Source organism: Cyprinodon tularosa, unplaced genomic scaffold (assembly GCF_016077235.1).
Source record: "Cyprinodon tularosa strain WSP-4 unplaced genomic scaffold, ASM1607723v1 ctg268, whole genome shotgun sequence".
NCBI classification, from domain to species: domain Eukaryota; kingdom Metazoa; phylum Chordata; class Actinopteri; order Cyprinodontiformes; family Cyprinodontidae; genus Cyprinodon; species Cyprinodon tularosa.
The window spans coordinates 200,983-221,561 of record NW_024038972.1 but is presented as its reverse complement, the minus strand read 5'-3'; the positions used below and the strand labels follow the sequence as shown (position 1 = coordinate 221,561).

Genomic DNA, 20,579 nt, shown 5'->3' with positions numbered 1-20,579 from the left:
AAGTGCTCTAAAACTTCCTGGTATGTGGCTGCGTTGACCCTGGACCTCAGAAAACACAATGGACCAACACCAGCAGATGACATGGCACCCCAAACCATCACTGACTGTGGAAACTTTACACTGGACTTCAAGCAACGTGGATGAAGTGCCTCTCTTCTTTTCCTCCAGACTCTGGGACCTTGATTTCCAAAGGAAATGCAAAATTTACTTTCATCAGAGAACATGACTTTGGACCACTCACCAGCAGTCCAGTCCTGTTTCTCTTTAGACGCTTCTGACGCTGTCTGTGGTTCAAGAGTGGCTTGACACAAGGAATGGGACAGCAGAAACCCATGTCTTTCATACGTCTGTGTGTGGTGGTTCTTGAAGCACTCACTCCAGCTGCAGTCCACTCTTTGTGAATCTCCCCCACATTTTTGAAGGGGTTTTGTTTCACAATCCTCTCCAGGGTGCGGTTATCTCTCTTGCTTGTACACTTTTTTCGACCACATCTTTTCCTTCCCTTCACCTCTCTATTAATGTGCTTGGACACTGAGCTCTGTGAACAGCCAGCCTCTTTAGCGATGACCTTTTGTGTCTTGCCCTCCTTGTGCAAGGTGTCGATGGTCGTCTTTTGGACAACTGTCAAGTCAGCAGTCTTCCCCATGATTGTGTAGCCTATAGAACTAGACTGAAAGACCATTTAAAGGCTTTTGGAGGTGGTTTGAGTTAATTAGCTGATTAGAGTGTGGCACCAGGGGCCATCAATTTTGAACCTTTTCACAATATTCTAATTTTCTGATATGATGAATTTGAGATTTTCATTTGTTGTCATTTGTAATCATCAAAATTAAACAAAATAAACATCTGAAATATATGAGTTTGTATGTAATGTATGAATATAATATACAAGTTTCACTTTTTAAATGGAATTACTGAAATCAATCTACTTTTTCATGATATTCTAATTTTATGACCAGCACCTGTATATAGCTCAGTCTGTCCGAGGAGCAAGGACAGTATTACCTCACAAAGCTGCAGGTTTAAAGAAACCCAGATAAATATGACATCAGTCATAAACTCCATGTATTAGTAATACAAGTCAACAGGTGTGTTTACTGGTGTGTAATTGTGAAAATACATTTGGTAAATGGAAACACCAAAATTTTGAAATTGCAGTTGATGAGGTGGTTTTTCACTTGTATCGAAAATCTTATACTTGGCAAAACTGCAGACAAAACACTTTATTCGAGTCATGTAACTGGCAACTGGACCTTTCTGCCTTTTAAAAACATGCGGAAGAAGACCGGACATACTTGGAGAACAATGCGCACTCTAGAGCCATGGCTGAAATATAGATATATCTCACGTATTTACATCTGCTTCTGCCATTTTGTTTTCATAGCTATTACATTACCAAATGTATTCAGGTGCAATTATTATTGCATTTGCTATTAAATTGAAATACAGCAGTTACGAAACTTTTTATTTTTTTAGAATATCAACATAGTTTTCCACACATATGTAATGGGAAACGCAGCTAGTGGCAGTTCCTCCTAAGAAAAGAAGCTGTTGAGTATTTTGGTTGGCGTTCGGCATCTATCACCCCTATTATGAGACAGGGAGCCATATTGGATTTTCAGTCTGGGGGAAACCAGAGTGATTGGTCTTGCCAAGTTCATATACTTCAAGCTTATACCGTTACTGAGTTCAAGCTTATAACTTATTAAAATTAGTCGGACTACTAATGCATTCCTCTCAGCTAGTACGAAGACCAGACGGATTATTGTAAAGATTTGAGAAGTCAGAAATATCAGGTTGATGTTTGTTAAACAAAAAAAACAAAACAAAGAGACTTCGAAGCATTGGATGCAGGTCCAGCAGATTCCACAACAGTTTCTTCCCCACTGCCATTAGACTGCTGAATGTTTTGTAGAATGGGTTATTGTATTGTATGTTATTATATTTATTATATTTTATCATTATTTATATGTATATTAAAAAAAGATTAGTTAGAACTGTAAATTTACAGTCATTTTTACTATTTTTCAAGGCTGCATTTTTAAAAGATGAAATTGTCCAGTGAACTGTTTCCAAACGAAATTTGTTTTTGTTTTGCACTTGTGTAAACAAAATGACAAATAAAATCTGTCTAAAGTCTAAAAATGCATAATGCGCATTTTTGCTTTTCACATTGTTGATCTGAAAATTCTCAAGTGTGATTTCTTTACACAAATGGAAATATTTATTGAATTTCTGATTTAAAGCAGTAAAATAAACAGCTTTGAAAGTCAAAGAGTCATTCTAAACAAACTTTTTTTTTTTTTTTTTTTTTTCACGCAATGATGAATGGATGTCCCGCCCCTGAGCCTTTGGCTTTCAGTAACTGTGGCCCCTGAGCATGTCTTGCCACATTCAAAGACACAGTGGGTCAAAAAGCATGCAATTTTAAGTGACTGTGATGAAACTTGTATTGTAAGTGAATGAAGACCATAGAAATTACACATAAAACATGAATTTGCGTAAAGTTTAGCCAGGAATATAAACTTGCATTTTAAAAGTGCTCACATTTCATGTTTCTCATTGCCTGGTGATTCAACATTGACCTTTTCACGGTTATCAGTTGTGATACTGAAAATAGTGCCCGACTTCATTTCCATAAAATAACTCCTTCATTTATTATTCATGCTTTTAATCACAGCAGTTAGGGGGAGTGTCCTAGGTACATAAAAGAAAAATGCTACCAAATATGAAAAGAGTTAGTTCATTCAATTATGGAAGCTGAATCTGCTGGTAATTTAAAGGACATCAAACAGATCCAAATGTGCAATTAGTTTCAAAGGTTCACAGACACACAAACATACAAGGAAAGTCACTGGTTTACATGAACCCACATATTTCAACATTACCTTAACCAGAGCTTGCTGGGCAGCCTGGTATAACAGATAAAGATGCTCTATACTAGGTGATGGGCTTAGATCACAGAACTACACACACACACACACACACACACACACACCCACACCACAGAAAGACGACACAAACCCAGTGGTGAAACACAAGCAGCATGCAAGAGGATCAAAAGACAAAAATTAAAAAAGTTAGCTGAAGAACAAGCAGAACATGCTATATCCACACACACTGCTCACTGCTATTCTACTAAAGCTGCTTACTTATTAAGGTAATTTGCTCATTAATGTGCACATGTTAAAACTTCTCCAAATGTTAAAACCTCCGCTATAATTAAAACCCCCCAGTAAAGATGAGTAAAAAGATTTTAAAAAAGCTTTCTCTTCGCTCTGCTTTCACTGTAGATACATTTAGGTGTTCTTAGAAGACATGAACAGAGATATCAGCAGGTGAATGCGATGGAAAGATTTTTAGCTCAGCCCAATCTTTTACCAAGACTCAAATTTAGATGTTTTCAGTATCAGTCAGGTCTTTCAAAAAGAAGCGAGAGAATTTTATATTTAGGAAGCTATCAAAACATGCATGTTTTATAATAAGAAAAAACTGTTCTTTTTGTTGATGTAAATATGCAAATAAAGGAGGGAGAGAGAGGAACCTTCATTAGTTAATAGTGATGTTGTTCTTTTAAACTGTAAGGGATGGAAATGTCATCCTCTCCTAGTTTAGGAAAGGCTGCTCTTTCTCAACAGGAAACACACAGACTGCTGTTTCACTAAAGCAATCATTAACATACGATGATGAAGTTACTTTAAAATGTCATCTCTAATCATTTTCTACTGATACTGTATGAATAATAATAATGTGCTCACGGGAAAAAAAGACTTTTTGAATGGTCTTTAATCAAAGGTGTTTTTAGTTTGGATAAATTCACCAGCATATCAAAATTGTAAACCAGAAATCTAAACTTGATGAATGAAAATTTACTGTATTGCTTTCTGCCATGAAGGATAATCAAAGATCCTGTATTTAAAAACATGAACTCTACTTAATGGTTCTTGCAGGCAGAGTGTGGTTGGCATTTATACTAGTTTCCCACTGTAGTTTAATGGGAGAATAACTAAATCCCATTTCAAAATACAATGAAAATGCTCACTTTCAGGAACTTAACCTGAATAAAATTGGTAGTCTACCTGTTTCATGAACTGTAGACCTTTTTTTTAAAGAAATCTTTGTCTGAAGATTTGCAACTTTTTCCACATCTTTACCAGGTGTAATGATATTTAAGGGCTCATTTTCTATAATCTTATTTAATAAATAAACTATTCTCTAAGTCACAAAATGATAATCAAGATGCTTGTAAGCAAAAATTGCAAAACGATTAAAAAAAATCTAAGTAAGACTCAAAGGATCTCAAACTCCTGTCCTACATTGCTGGTGTCTTGCTACTTTTAGATGCGTCCTTGATCTAAAAACCTCTGGATGTAAAGGCTGAACAAACCTTTCAGCATGCAGTGATCTTCTACGTAGCCTTGTTATTAAACTAATCAGTTCATATACATGTATTGAAGTACAGCTGCATCCAAAACAATACACCAGCCTTTGAGGACAGGAGCTTAAGAACCATATAGTGTATTGCATTAGTTTGCACTTTTCCTGCAAAGAAGTGATCATAGAGAGCATGCTAAATACACTAAGTGCAGCACACCTCTCTGCTAAGTGCCAGTACATGTTTAGGCACATAGGGGCCAGTTAAATGTAATCAATAAGTACCTGTGCAGATGTCTGCTGCAGGCCTGTGTGTGATGGACTCTGAAGGGAAGAACTCTGACCACACAACAGAGCCCGGAATAAAATGAGATGGAAAAAACAAATACAGATATAAAGAAACATTAGTGGGACAAAATAAAATACCAATGCACTGCTTAAAAAATCTAATCAAGTTGCTAAAATAAATATTGTACTGGATTGCAATTTTATGCACATATTTAAAAGAAGGTTAAAAATGGCATATTACTGTACAAGGATTAATTTTAGAACTTTTTTTTTTTTGACTGTATGTAGTTTACACAATAAAAGCTGAAATTTATGATCTCTTCGTTTTTCTTACCTGTTGGGACGTCCCTGCAGGATCAGATTGTGTAGCAGCAGGGACTAGAGAGGATCCTGAACTTGGTTTAGGAGTTGGAGTCTGAGCCTGCTGCTTGGAAAAAGATTCATAGAAAGACAGACCGAAGGACAGACAGCGAGAAGAGGAGATCCAATGTTGCAGGATGGAAAAAAGATGAAGGGTGCAGATAGGAAATCAGAAAAATGAGAACAAGAAAAAAAAAAAAAAAGAGAAAAGTAATCAGTGCATGTTTGTAGATTTAAACCCAAAGCAAGCATGAGTGCAAACACAAGACTGCCCCTTTCTCTTATGATCACTTTCTTTTTGTGTATGCACACATGCACAAAGACAGCACATGTACACTAAAGCATCATCTACTGGATGAAAATACAGCAACGGTACGAGCACATTACTGGGGTTAGGCAGGGTGTAAGTAGGACACTTCACATGCAGGTAAGACCCTAGAGGATTGGCAGCACTAATAACTGTTACATAACATAGTGATTAGAGCTCAGTATAGTGGGTGGAGATTAATAAAAACAGAATGCTACACTAACTACAGATTAGATTGCTTCTTTCATTGTGCCTTGTTTGTAGTTATCCACACATCTGTGTCGAAATGGTATAGTTACAGTCTGGAGAGCATCCAGACATGGTCAACAAATCTGTTCAAGTTTTACGCTTTGAATGATGCTTTTTAATCATTGTCTTTTCAAGGTGAAATGAATTCATTTTTTCATGTTCCGACTGTCTGATCATCCACCTTTCCCTTTAAATGGAAGAACATCCTCCAGGAAGTTTAGAAAAAACACAGGAGCCACTTAGGCTTAGACCTGCTAAGAAAGGGAATTTTCTCCAATACCAGCATCGCTGTCCAATTTGGAAGCCCTTTTCTACATCTCCAAAGAAAAGTCAATTAAGTTCCAGAGAAAAACTTTAAGGTCACATAAAAGAATAAATAAATAATCAACTACTGGATGCAATAGTAGCATATCGGGAAGGATTGAAGAGGTGCTTTTAAATCTGGGGAAACTGCAGAAATAGTCATGCATGGTGGTGGCTGCAGCATGCTGCGAGCCACTTTGTTAGCACTGCTACAGTGGGGGGATAAGGAAGGGAATGGATAAATTAGGCTAAAAAAGTTTATGGAACGGCATTTCCAGAGCTGAACCATGCTGGTTTTTACCTTTAATTGAATTAACTATTTATGTGGTACATTAATTTCAACCTTGGAAAAAAAAAAGATTAAATCCTTAAAGTCTAAAATTAATGCAACCTTGAAGTCCATGATGACTTTTGTGAAATTCTCCCCGAAACTGTACTTTAAATCTGCAAAGCATGAATGAGCCCCTCCTGTATTTGGCTTTGTGTCGCTCACATCCATTTGCTGCTACCTACCTTCTTCTAACAACACGGTCAGAAAATCATCGATCAGGTTCAATGGACCCAAATATAACTGAGAAATGTACAGGAATATTTTATTTTAAAGAAGAATGAATGGCGAAATAAAACCCAATAATGAGTGAATGATAGAAATGAAAGGATAGTCCTGTGCTAACGAGTTTCTGGAAGCAAATGCAAAAAGAAAAAAGGTGTTTTTGGCAGCATTCTAAGGGTTTAACATATTTTAATCTCCAAACTCTTTTGTATTTACAAAAGAAAACCTAAAAATCAAACATAGAAATGGATTTCTGCATGGTTACACTGCATAGTGACCAAGCCCCCTCAGTTTTGTTGTATGTTTCTGTGTGTTTGTTCATACAAATCCTCAAAGTCTTGCATTTCGTTATTATTACTATCAATAATGCAACTAATTAAAAGCTTATAGTACAAAACAATAGTTATATTTATTCTATATTTAATTGTAAGTTTGGGAAACTTTTAAAAGATCAAGCAGACTTTGGATTTGTACGATCAACATGTAAGTATGACACAGAATCAGTATACCTACACAAACACACATTTTTCCATATACATTCATATATGAACATACAGACAAAATATTACTTACTAATAAGACAAAGTAAACCAAAATAAAAAATAAACACATAAAAGAGGGGGCTTAGACTGTTTCTAAAGCTTGTTCACCAGAGAGAGTCTCCAAAACAACCTGTTAAAGATATAGAAACAATAATACGGATTCTATTTGAGGTCAAACAGTCAAGCCTTTCTCTATTAAACTCTAATTAAGCTGAATTTGATTTAAATCAAGCTTTTTATAAGCAATGTTTAGACACAATTACAGTGTAAAGGAGCAGTGAGGGTGGGGGTGTTGTGAGACTCTCTCTGCGGTGCTGATATATGACTGTAGGGGGTTAAAATCACAAGGAGACTACAGGATGAATAACAAGCATCAGCTGGGGAGGGTCTGGGTCAGCAGGGTATGGAAACAACAGGGGTCTTTATGACTGCCTCTGGGTCAGATTACTAATATCATTCAATTAAAATGCATTAAAAGCTTATATCCTCTGTTTTATATGCAGATTATAACCTTGGGCGGTAAAAGAAAAAAAAAGCTTTTTTTTATTTTTTATAAAGTGGTTTAAAAAATAATAGGTTTGTAGCTAAAGCTGGGTTCCAACAAATCTTCCTTTCTTTCCTTTTCAGATTGTTCATCATCATCATAATTAATTTATATAAACTTTTTCCTATTTAAGTACAAAAAAGTAGAAATAAGTTACCCATTTTGCTTTATCGCTGCCAACTTCTATTGGATCTTAAAGTTATAAGCTTCAGAGATCATTATTTAATAAAAATTTTTCACCATCTATACACATTTTCCTGTCCTATAAATTAACTATAAAAACAGAAAAGGACAAAAATGTATAAAATTAAATGCTGCCTTAGATGATTACTTCTAAATGTCAATAAACTGAGTTTGATGAACCCAGTATGAAAGTCTGGTGTCAAAGAAAGACTTTCCTCACATTTAAATCCTTTAGCTGAAGCCAGTGTTTGGTGGAGGTACGACAACGTCACTGAAGATGCAGCATTATTGGTTGGGTTAAAGACAAAAGTTCTTCCTCACAAAGAAAGAACTTCCATAAAAAGGAAGGTAAATCACTCTCTGATAAGATTCATCTTGAAATTTGGGTCAAAATTGACACCAGGAGATGGTGGTATCATTATTAATAGATCCAATCGGTATTTATGATTTAAAACAGGCATTTTATGTAAAAGATGATGATGGAGGGTATCAGTATTATGCATTAGAGTGAGGAGAAAATAAGAGTTTAGTAACAGCCTTTTCAGATTACAGCACTGAATCTATTAAAAATCCTTTGAGTCCTTAAAAGAAGGCTGGGGATATGCGACCTCCCCATCGAATGCTACATAGAGAGACGTTTTCAACAAATTGAAGCTGTGGAGTCCTTACAGGCTTCACAAAAAGACTGAATGCTGGTTTTCCTTTAAGCTGCTATACACTATTAACTAACGGTACATTCATGTGTGCATTTAAGCATGATTTTATTCTATATTTATCTTCTCAATATAAGATTTTTAGACAATTTTGGTTCAAATTGAAGGTTGTACGTCGCCTTTTAAAGCTTTTTCTATGGACATACTTATCTGAAAATTAAGAAAAAGACAAATACAAACCCAAAAAACCCCAAAACAAAAAAAGTAAGATTATTTAGGTCTCCAAACTTGTAACTTTTAAATCAGTGAGCATATTTCTTCTATTTGCAATTTTAAACCTGAAATTGTATAAGGATTTATTCATAATATAATATAAATTGTCTTTTTTCATACCTTATAGTTTTTAAGACTGTTGGAACCCTTAAAAAAAAAATAAATAAATAAATAAATAAAAGGTTTTGTAAACAATAAGTGAATGATTTCCCTTAGTAACTGACCCAGAGGGTTACCAGTGTTTCCTAAGTTTAAACTCTGTACCAGAGGGGGAATAGCAGCCTGCAATGACTCAGGGTAGGTCATATCAGGTTGGGCTGGTGCCACCCCTCCTTGCTGGAACCAGGGACTCTGCAGAGACTCCAGGTGAGTTGATGATGCTCCACCAGGTGGGAATTCGGAGGACAGAGCTGGAGGGAAAAAGTGCTGGATGGATGGTGCATGTCCCTGGGGGTCCTGATGAAGGACTCCTCCTGAGGAATCTTGGTGTGCAGAAGAGGAGGAGCGAGGGATGGACTGAGCGGCTGAGGAGTCAAACTGAGCAGGGAGATTCGGGGGAGGTGGCGACTGAAACTCTCCAGCATCGGAGGAGGCCAGAGAGTCGCTGGAGGGTTCAGGGCTTCGGTCCTTTGTGCTTAAACCAATGTGGTGAAGGAGGAGGTTCCCAGGAGGCATTGGAAGCTCTGGGCTGACGTAGGAGTAAAGCTCCTCTGTGACCGGCTGGAGGCGACTGTAGGATCCCGAACCACCGGATCCCGTTCCAGAGCTGTCCTCCAGGGGGAGGTCCATAGAGCTCCGCCGAGCTCTGTAAATTCTGGACGCCAGCAGGTTTGGGTCTGCAGCTGCAGCGGCGGCGGCTGCAGCTATATGGAACTCGAAAACACTTCCAGCAGGAGGAGCGTCTGCCATTACTGGAGGGGCAGAAATGGGGAAGGAGGATGAGGAGGCGTGCTGAGGAAGGAAGCAGCTGTCGGATGATGAAGATGAGATGGACCCTCCAGTGGATGGAGTCATGGGGGGCAGCGGTGGGGGTATTGGGCTGTGTGCACTGATTCTCTGCAATATGTGTGGGTGTATGAATCCCGGTTGAGGTGGAGGACCAGGATCGAAGCCAACGCCTGCCGCCGCAGCTGCTGCCTGTCTCTGATGATGATAACTCAGGTGACCCAGCTGGTGGGCCGTCATTGGGTACCCTGCATACGCCATTGCTTCATAATGGTCCAACAAAGCAGCCTGATTAAGACTCAAACGCCTCACTGCTTCCTCGTGTTCTGCTCGCATGTCTTTATATCCAAACAAAGTGGGCTCGGACTGCCCTGGGAGATGCAGAGAGTCACCAGCGCCGAGCCTCTGAGCGGCTGCTGCAAAGCCAGGGTTCACCATAAAGAGAGATGGAGCCTCTGCAGTTTCCATGCCAGAAAACGGGTGCAGGGTGCTTCCGTACCGGGGGTAGGCTGGCTGAAAGTGACGTGTATGAGCCTCCAAGATGGAGGTGCTCTTGCGTCTCTGGGTGTTGTAGCCCTTTGGAGGCCCGGTTGGTGGAGGAGAGAAGGAAATGGGACGCTCAGCGATGGAGGGGAAGAAAATGTTCGGAGGCTCTGGGAGACTTGGGACTCCCCCGCCCGCTCCTCCGCTGTAGGGATGTGGCATTGAATGCTGCTGCGACAGTGAGATACAATCGATTTAAGCATGAAGATCAAGTGAATCGCATTGAAAAGGCCCAAATGAAATGGAGCGAGAGTTCTACACAAAACAAAAGGAATCTGTCACAACACAAGTAGGCTGAATCAGGAAGTTTACTTAAAAATGATAAAAAATAACAAAATCAGGTGAGGCGTAGATGTAAAGCTGGTTACAGCATGTGGATCACAGAGGTAGAGCTGCAGCACACAGACAGGCAGACCAAGAAAGACAGAACCCAAGCAAGAGGAGCTGGAGAGAAAGTGGAGAAGGCAAGAGGAAACGCCAAAAAGGCTCGAAGTCAAATGCATCTTCAGTCAGATAAAACTAATTATTTACAGGATTAAACAAAATGAGGCAGCTAGCATCTTGTGAGGAATAAATCACACATTTTCCTGTTTTTAGCACTCAGTTTGGTCTAGAATAAGATGTCTAATCTGACTGTAGATGCATCTCATACAAGACGTTTGTACCATGGAGCATGATCATGGCTCGTGACACTCAGACTCTTTGTTCAATATGAACACATGAGGGTCAACTCCAGGGAGAGAGAGAGTCAAAGAGAGATAAACAAGTCGGTGCTGACCCACCATGATCCTGGGGTTTCCCACTCTGGATGTTTTAGGCATTTCTCAGCTCAGACACACATTGGAATTCCCTGAAGGATAACTGAACGGCGACTTTGTTCTAAACATTTGAAGTGTTGGGATTATTGATGATGTGTGAGTCTGTTAAACCCAAATAATACCTGCCTGAACTAATTCCCAAACGTGTGATGATGTGGCACACTGGAGTTGTATAAAATGCTTCTTTAGCTGCGATTCCACTTCAACGACATGTGGTAAGAGCTGCCTTCTGTAACTGTAAGCATCTTCTCTGGTCTGTTTAAGATTACCATTTCCTTAAAAATCTGTCATCATATCTCATGGTATTTAATATATATACTTTATGAAGTGTTATTTAAAGAGTTTCTCCTTATGGATGTCTTCTTAGGATAAAAAACAGAGAAAAAGCTTCAAGGTTTAAACACAGAGCTTTCCTTAAAGACAGCTTAAAGAAGCCAACAGTCAGAAAAATGTAAAGATTAAACTAGATTTTACAGGCAGACTTTAAAGAGTTTCTTCTATTATATCATCCAAGAAAAATCTAAAAGGATAAACTTTTCCTTCAGGTATTTTATCAGATGGTGGAACATCTGTTTTCTAACTCTTTTACTTTTTTTACTTTACATTGTTGGTGGTTTCTCATGAGGACTTCCCTAACAGTAAATGAATTTGCATGTGTGAGAAGCCGCCGAGACTGCAGGAGGAGCCAAAGAACATATAAAAAAAAAAACAGCAGCATTTAGTGCTGCCTTAAAACATGCAGAGGAGTAAAGTCCCAGGATCAGCACTAAAAGAAAAAAACGGATGCTCAATATTTTTAAGATGCAATCTTATGAGCAATTATTTTTCTTTTGCTAATTTACCTGTAAACTGTTAGCATCCAAGCTGATATAAGAGCTCAATTCTAAAAAGTACAGCTTGTGAGAAATTAAAACTAATTTTTTTTGGTGTAGTTTTTAATGCAGCTTTAAAAAAAAAAAAAAGTTGAATTCTTGTTATTGGTTTGCTGGTAACAATAACAGATATATACCTGTATATCGTATTACTAATGAACTGAAAACATTAAATTCATGTTTGTAACTTCCACTAAAATTGAAAAAAAAAAAAAAGTTTCTCATCTTTTTCTCTCTCTTCCCTATTTGACTCCCCTCCCAACGGGGGGATTATACATGTGAACCTACAGGGGTGAAGAACAGGGCAGGCAGGCTGGCCCTCCGCTGCTTGGCCCTGGGCTGAGAGGAGCCCGAGTGAAGGGGCAGCACCGTCTCCAGGGCCTTAGAGAGGCGGCCAGCGAATGTGTCCCTCTCAGCTGCGAGAGGCACGCAGGGGGAGGCGGTGGAGGTGTGGAAGGACAGGTCTGGAGGAGGCGTGGCGGGCTGTTTTGGAGGAACGACCACAGACGAAGGAGCGTGGGAAAAGGAGTACGAGGAAGGGGGGACGCAAATAGACATGCTACGGCTTCGACGGCCGTGTGACGCAGGCTGCAGGCCAGGGAGAGGGGATGGAAGAAGGTGAGATTAACATGGAAAATATAAAAAAAAAAAAAAAAAAACTGCACTTCAAGAGAAACAAAAGAATAACAGGATGAACCAAGAAAACTGAACTGAAATAAAATGCAGGTTAACATTTTCAAACAGACATTTTTTTTATCTAATATTAGAGGCAGATCACCTCACCAGGAACAACATAACATGTTTCTAACACAATACTTTAAAGATTCTACAATAACTAGATTAAATCAGAGAGGACATAAATGATCATGTAATCAAAGGAGTAAATAAAAGACAAATACTTAACATGAGAAAAAACAAACATCTGAAAGATTGTGGAAAATTTGACTTCAAGCAAGAATGACAGTTTTTGATTCAGAAACCCTCTTTTAAGAAGTGGTCTAACCCAATACATCAAGTAGTTAGCAAACTCTACCAGCGCCAAGAAGCAACCTTTGATGACAAAATGGGGCTTATTAACTCAATGAATCTATAAACTCAACAAATGCGTCAGAAAGAGTCTTTTCTTTTTTTCTTTTTTTGTAAATCAGTCCAGAATAAAGTCGGATGAGATAATAATGATGTTTAATGCAACTCATAACTTTATTAACAGCCACTTTGAAAGGGACATTAGGAAAGGAATCAAACTAATCTGCAGCATAATTGCAAGAAAATTAGATTATTTAAAAAAAATGATCTAACTGTATGAATTATGTTACATTTGGACCCTAAACCTTTAGTTAAACAAGTAAGGAACATTTTTTTCCCCACAAGTTCTCTTGTTTTTTTGTTTTTTTTTATATTGTTGCTGTAATCATTTGTGTATTTCACAGGGATTTTACCCAATAAACCAACAAAATGAGCAAAAATCTAAAACCTGTGGGATGAATCTGTTTTAAAATCCTCAGTCAAATATTTGTTAAACCACATTTTCTGTAGCTCCAAGTCCTTAAAGGTTTGCTTTTATTACTTTTTCCCAACAAGAAGTTGAAATGTTTGCAGTCTGACTGGAAATATATATATTTTCTAAGCATCAATCAGGTCTTTATTGTGACTGTAAAGGTAAAGGTAGCTAAATAACAATGCACACAAAACTTTATAGATTTTTAGATGCAAAAGTGTTGTAATATAGTACTTTGTGTTGATCTATTATAACACGGTAGTGCATGGTTGTAAAAAATTGGGGAAAATGTTGCAAAGCGCCGCAACAAAAGAGCGATCCTTTCTAAAGAAAGGAAAATGGCATCAAATGTTGATGAAAGAGGTGGAAAGAAGTGATCGTAAAAAAAAAAAAAAGGTGTAAAGTGAAATCTTTGAGGGTGAAGAATATGACTCAACATAAAGTGAATGGTCCCTGGAGTAGGAATTTTTCCACTTGTCCTCTGAAAATGAAGCAAATAACTGACCTAATGTCTGAATGTTAGGGAGAACATCTATCTGTGTTACCTGACCGATGAGTTAAATGGTGGTGATGTTATAAAGTTTTGTTTTCCTGTCAAAATTAGATTTAAGGGTGTAAATTCCATGCCATTGTTGCATAAGTGAGCAGTCCAACAATTTCTGGTCTAAAGTTATTGATGCAACAACCGAAACATCTTCATTCCCACTTCCAAACACTGCAAACTGTCACTAAAGCTCACTCCAAAATAACTGATGAGTCATTTCAGTGACAGGCAGGAGCTGACCGCCATGAGGCCTTTACATAAAGCTGTTACTCACCATTGGCTGCGGTGGCTGCGAGTAGCCTGGATGCTGCTGCGACGCAGCCGAGGGAGTTTGGGGGTATGGGGTCTGGGGTTGGGAGGGGGGCTGGGAGGACGGGGGGCAGCTGTAGGACATAGTCAGCTGACCCAGGTGGGGGGAGTCGGAGGAGAAAACCGAGGAACCTTGTCCGCTGTCCAATCCGCCTTCAGCTAAAGTGAAAAACATGGAGGTAATCTGCTGTTAATCTACTGCAGCAGAACAAAGTGAAAGAAAGTCAGAGAAGAACGAGGAATCAGTTCTGGGTTGATTTCTGATTAAATATGGCCGAATCAAACTTATAATATCCTGCTATATTACTACATGTTTATCAGCTTTAGCAATTAAATATAGATGAAGGTAAACTACATGGTACATAAACAGCTCCCAGCCTTACATGTGTGAGAATGCTGGTGGTGAAGTTGTTCTGACTCTGCATCCTCCATCTTTGACTGGAAAAAAACACAAGCTTGGAACGTTACACATGAGAAAAACACAATCAAATCAATTCAGGTTTGATTCTAGTCACATGATCTCAAACTAAATCAGAAAAGCTCTTTATGTTAATGTACTGAGATCAAAACTGTATAAAATTCCTTACATATATTTGCTTTGAGATAATGTATCATAAATGCATATTTTCTTCTAGCCTTCTCTGACTTTACCAAGTTTTTTTTTTTTTATGCCTGTTTTCAGAGCAGCAAAAAACACTTCAGGTTTGGAGATAAACTGATGATAAAACCCCCATAAATGTTGGACATAGTCTCGCATTTCATGTAATAACATGAAGCAGAATGAGAGAGGTTTATTAGTTAGAGATTATTTGAACCTTGGTGCACAAGGGAGGATTTTCTCAGATCCTTCCTCCCAGCTGCTGTTAACCTCCATAAAAAAAAATCCTTGTTTCCACAAACCTGGGGAGCTTTGAACGCCTCTTTTTGCTGCTCTGCCTCCAGCTTTCTCTTCTCCTGCTCCTCTCGCACCAGCTGCCTCTGTTCTCTTTTCTTCCTGATTAGAGACACGCGATCCTTGATCGCTTTGGCCATGGTCTTGTGGTCGGCCTCAGCAACATAACCCGATTCCACCTGTAGGATTTAGCGCGAAGATTTTACATTTCCCATCTGCGTATGTTGCATCAAATGTTTAAATAAAAACTTCCAGATCTTGAGCACCCCCCATAAGGAGCTGAACCTACCATTTCCTGGGCAACATCTTCCGGTACATCTCTGTTCAGGTCAAAGGAAAATTCGATGGCTTCGTTTTCTTTATATTTACCTGTAGGCATGTGAAATAACGCTGTCCATTATTAACCTTGGCTGTACAAATATAAGCTTAGGGGGTTTTCTGTCAACACTCCTCTCTGAGCCTCTAATAAAAGCTCCTACACACAAATGAATACTAAGTTTCCCAAATTCTTGCCTTTGAGCTTCTTGACGTCCTCTATTCTGAGCCAAAGTTTGATAGCAATCATCTCTCCATCATCCTCCTCTGCAAGTTCAACCCTGACCCCCGTCTCCTCCTGGAAGAATGCGTGGTTCAGCAGGGTCTTGATGGCATATCTGGAGGTGACAGAGACATGCAGAAAAATAAAAGCAGGAAACTACACAAAGCTAGAGCAGCTTTGTATGACAGTACCTAATTATGACTAAAATTATTTAGCATAAAAACAGGAAGAAGAAAGACTCAAAGAAATAAAATAACAGGAAGCACAACAAGTCAGAGAAGAAATCCATATTTGGGGGCAGTTTTTATCCTTGTGACTCACCGCTCATCTTTGTCTGTTCTTATACAGCCCTCTATAATTTCCTTCACCTCAGGAATGGCCACCTTGTCAAAACTCGCAGGCTTCACTCCCTGCAAAAGAAAAAAAAAGAACAAAGTGCAGAGAAAGCTTTTAACACATGGAGAGAAGGAAGCAAAATTCAGGTTTCTTCTAACTTATTGCTACCCATATATAGCTTTTAATATCTAATTCAAAGTTTCTAATTTTCACCTTTGTACATAATCTTTCTTTTCATGCATGACTTAACCATATGTGCAAGTATGTTTTTTTTAGATGAGCATCAGATGTTTAACTCAGTAAGATAAATGAAATCGGATGTTAGGGTTAAATATTTGTTGATCAGAGGACCTGCCGTGTCAGAAACCCGTCAGTAAAGGTTTGACCCTACAAAAAAACAGCTGAAGGGGAAAATAATGAACCACAGGGTCACAGAAGCAATTAAGAGCTCAAGTACCCGTTTCTGAGATGTAATACTAACGGACATAATCAGCTGGACTCCAGCTCAGAGGTTTGGCACCAGGAATGACGGCTATGGCTGAATAGTAAAAGGCAATACATGCCTTATTGGACAAGAGAAAAAAAAAGATATAAAGTTCAGAGAAAAATAAATCATAATAAAAGAAGAATACATCAATGAAACATTGGAAATGCTTATTTTTTTCTAAATAATAAAAAAATGCATAAAAGAGAATAAAGTTGCTGGTTTTACATGCCACTAAAAAGATACAAATATTTTTTTTATGTAACAGAAAACAGACATTAAATTATTGGTATTATAATTAATAATATTTTTTTTTATATTTCACTTTATTCCCTTTATTGCTTTACAAATAAAATTTTCTAAATTAGTTAATGCATACGGGACATTAATGCATCTGTAGGAATAATTTTAGATTACAAAGCTTCTTAAATGACTTTAATGTCACATTTAACTCCATATATTAGCGAAAAAGCAGAAATTAAAAAAAACAAAAACAAAAATAAAAAGCACCAAGTAAGCCTATTTTTCTTAAAATAAGTGCACTTTTTCTGGAATAATGACATTTTGCCAATAAAGAATTACATTTAAAGTAAGAAAAACAACTGCAGTCTCTTATTTCAAGTACATAAAATCCACTTATCTTATTTTAAAGGGTAAAAATACTCATTTTACTGAGATTATGTTTCAACGATTTACTAAATTGCACAATAAATACCTTTGGCTTATTGCTTTTTTTGTTATATGATCAAATGTATATAATTACAAATATAATTTTCCATTTATTCTGCATATCTATCGCTGCTCTTTGTCAAATCTGATTACAAGCTAACCAAGTTACGGAAAATAAAATGTGGATTGCTGATAAAATTTTCCACACACAAGCTCCACCGTTTAAACTCTGTCTTGCAGATAAATTCAACGTAACTGGATCTAAGACGTACGAGTCAATTAAGAGTTAGAATAATGATGCAATGCAACACAAACAGGGCAGGCAGATAATAGTTAAACACAAAGAAGAATTTCAACATATAGCAGAGAGGGGAAGCTTTAAGGTTGGTGAAATGAATAACTTACCAACCAGGTGGTGAAAAGAAAAAAAAAAAAAAAAAAATCAATAAAATCAAGTTGATGGAGTCAAACCAGAAAATTATTTTCCTCCTACTCTTCCCGTTTTCCTTAGCATGTTTCTTTCCTGCAACCCACCGTCATATAAGAAGCCTCATCGCTCTGTTACACGCTCTAACGAACACACATGCACACCGCTGGGATTCAGAAGCAAACAAAGTTGGGACGGATGGTCAATGTAATGGCATTAAGTCTGGTATAAGAAGCAAGGGATGCAGAGAAAGCTAGCTTTTAGTTAAATAAAGCTAATTGGGAGGAAGGAATGTTCAGAATGGAGGAAGACTAAATTACACCATCCCGGCTTAGCAAGGTTTAAAACAATGATAACAAACCATGAAGAGTACACAACACAGTGTTTGCTCTCTTGGACCAAACATTCCCATTAAGGAGAATAAAAAACAAAACACAAAAAAAAAAAAAATAATAATAATAATTTAATTTGATCATCTTAAAAGTCAATTTAATGTGTTGGACACAAAAATCCTCCACATTTCATAAGGAAAGAATGTCCTGGAAAAAAAAAAAGTTTCTGTCAGACAGCGCCATGCAAAGGCTTTAACCCCCCCAGCCCCCCCGCCCGGTTCTTGACCTCTTTTGCTAATCTAATTTAATGTGACGAGCTTAGCGAAATAGTTGGAAGTCGGTGAGTTTTAATAACAAAAAGTACATGAAAACAGAATTTCTAAGACAAACAAACAAGCTGAAAATTGCCGATTGTGTATTTATTCAGCTGCTTTTTTATGAGGCGCCTCACTGGTTCTGATGCAGATAATTCACTTCAATTATTGGAATGATGTCCACCTGAGTCACATGATCCGTCAGTGTAAAAACACTTTCTCTGAAAGGTCACTGAGGCTGCAAAACCACAAAGCAAGAGGCAACACACTATGAAACTCAGGAGCTCTCTAAATAAGCCCCAAAGTGGTTGATAACTAAAACTAAGAGGGAGATAAGGGCATCAATCAGAGAGCCAGCAGGGTATAAATGTAACTTTGGGGGAGCTGCAATGCAGACTAAGCCTTTCAGAGCATCAAATCTCTTCCTGAAATAATGTTGGTAAAAAAGCAGAAAGGCTTTTTGTCCCTGGAAACAGTAAACATGGTGAGGCTGCATTTCATTTTCATGCAGGTTTGGTAAAGCCTCAGTGAGGAGGTCAAAGAAGCCTCTACCTGACAATGTTGAAAGGTATAGAGGACGATCTTTTTTTACTGGGTGGATCATCTAAATAAGTGGTCCTCCTAACTGTCCATCATTCTGGTGATGTGTTTACGTAATGCCGTAAAAGTGTAAACGAAATGTATGAGAAGAAAAGAAAGGCCTCACAACAGGTAGATATATCCCAGAATGCTTTAGGCAGAGAGCTCTACTTGCAAAGCATTATGGGATTTGCTGTCAGACTAATAACAAAGATGGAGCAGACACCGCGCGGTGGAGGAGGTGTTACCTGAGCAACGGGAAGCAAAAAGTACTGATCATCTGTCCGAACGGTCAGTTCACTATAAAGTCCACTATATAGTTCCCTCTCTTTAAAGTGATTGAGGGATTTAGGGGTTAGCGCGGATGTTCCGGCACAGTAAGCTTCTATGAGCTATGAATACAGCAACTTTTAAACAGAGCGCGCACGAGGAGAAATGGGCTTTTGTTTTTTTTTGTTTTTTTATTTGCAAAAATCCTCCACATTACCTTTAATTCCAGGTTAAAAACATGCCTATTTAATGTTAGCTATGGTGATTGATTGTATTTTAACTACTTGTAATATACAATATGCATTTTTTATATATTTGTATTGATTGATTTAGTATTGTGTTTATTTTTTTTATTGTGTTTTATTGTGTTTTATTCTGTTTTTATTGTTTGTGTTGCTCTCAGGCACATTGCGTTGCCTTGTGCATGAAATGTGCTGTATAAATAAAGTAACCTCGCCTTGCCTTCTGACACAGTAGTACAGAAATTTATATTTAACCCAGTAAGCTGAGACAGTTTTTGAATGTTTAAAAAAAAAAAACAGTCCAATCAGTCTTTAATTCCTGTATCTGACTTCAATTTAAGTCACTACGATAATAAATCTGTCTGAGACCAATGGGGAAGCTTCCTGGTTGAAAAAGAAAGAAATTTAAAAAAATTATTAGACTATTTTAATCTAAATATAATTAATATTTATTGAGTAATATATTTTTGGACTGTGAGAGGAAGTGTGTCTAGAGAGAAGATCCTCATAGGAAATTGTCTCATAGTCCAAGTGGTTAAGATTCAACCAAGGAAGACTGTTTTAAAGATTTGTTATTAAAATGAAAACTTCCAAATCCAAACTTTTTTGTGCACTTATGATCAAATCAGACTGATAATCAGCTAAAAAAACCAAAACAAACAATTACAGATATCCAATCACTTAAGTCCTGAGAAAAATCCACTAAACATTAAGTTATTTGTTTATATAATCTGTAGAAAAGTCAAAGAAGAGAAAGGAAGTTGGTGATAAAGCTTCCTGTGGTTATCATAGGGTCTTATCCAACACACTGTGACAAATTCAGGAAATTTTGCCATGTTTTGCTAAATGCTATGTTGTTTAAAGTATATGAGATCACTCAGTTTAATGATCCTTAGGGCTCAGATCACCATAATAATCCAACAGGGCTTTAGCTTTCATAAAAACATTGCAAGAGATAAAAGGAATTGGAAATAGGGAGCTTGGTTTTAAGCCAGACGTTTGATCTAAATAAACCACAGTGTCTGAATTTACTCAGCTCCTGTAGGGTCCTAAATCAAACTGTCACTGCTCCAGCTCCAATTGTCAAAGCACTTCAGGTAATCTTGATCTAAATCTTTTCAATTTAAATGTGCAAGCCAAACATAAGAGGTGGAAACTATTTGGATTAAATCAAAAACTCTGAAATTGGACTTTAAATGAATCTGAATACATTAAAAATGGGCAGCTAAAGGTTACAATTTGGCTTTTTTTACGGAAACTTTTATAAAGCGTTTATGTGAAAAATGAATAAAAAGTTCTATGTTTTTTGTCTTTAAAAGTAGAAAATAAAGATGGAGT

At 37.6% G+C, this 20,579-nt stretch overlaps 1 protein-coding gene across 5 annotated transcripts in view; it reads right to left on the bottom strand.

Moving 5' to 3' along the window:
- wnk1b (WNK lysine deficient protein kinase 1b) overlaps positions 1-20,579 on the bottom strand; it is a 106,825-nt gene that overhangs the window by 27,053 nt on the left and 59,193 nt on the right. Inside the window, exons 6-15 of one of the 5 annotated variants that reach the window (XM_038289387.1) lie at positions 15,910-15,998; positions 15,564-15,703; positions 15,340-15,419; positions 15,059-15,229; positions 14,542-14,596; positions 14,124-14,317; positions 12,096-12,395; positions 8,894-10,288; positions 4,997-5,086; positions 4,660-4,731 (exon numbers count right to left, since the gene is read on the bottom strand). In XM_038289387.1, coding sequence (XP_038145315.1) covers positions 4,660-4,731; positions 4,997-5,086; positions 8,894-10,288; positions 12,096-12,395; positions 14,124-14,317; positions 14,542-14,596; positions 15,059-15,229; positions 15,340-15,419; positions 15,564-15,703; positions 15,910-15,998 — 2,586 coding nt within the window. The remainder of the gene's footprint in view (positions 1-4,659; positions 4,732-4,996; positions 5,087-8,893; positions 10,289-12,095; positions 12,396-14,123; positions 14,318-14,541; positions 14,597-15,058; positions 15,230-15,339; positions 15,420-15,563; positions 15,704-15,909; positions 15,999-20,579) is intronic. The other 4 variants (XM_038289386.1, XM_038289388.1, XM_038289389.1 and 1 more) reach the window with 4 other exon arrangements.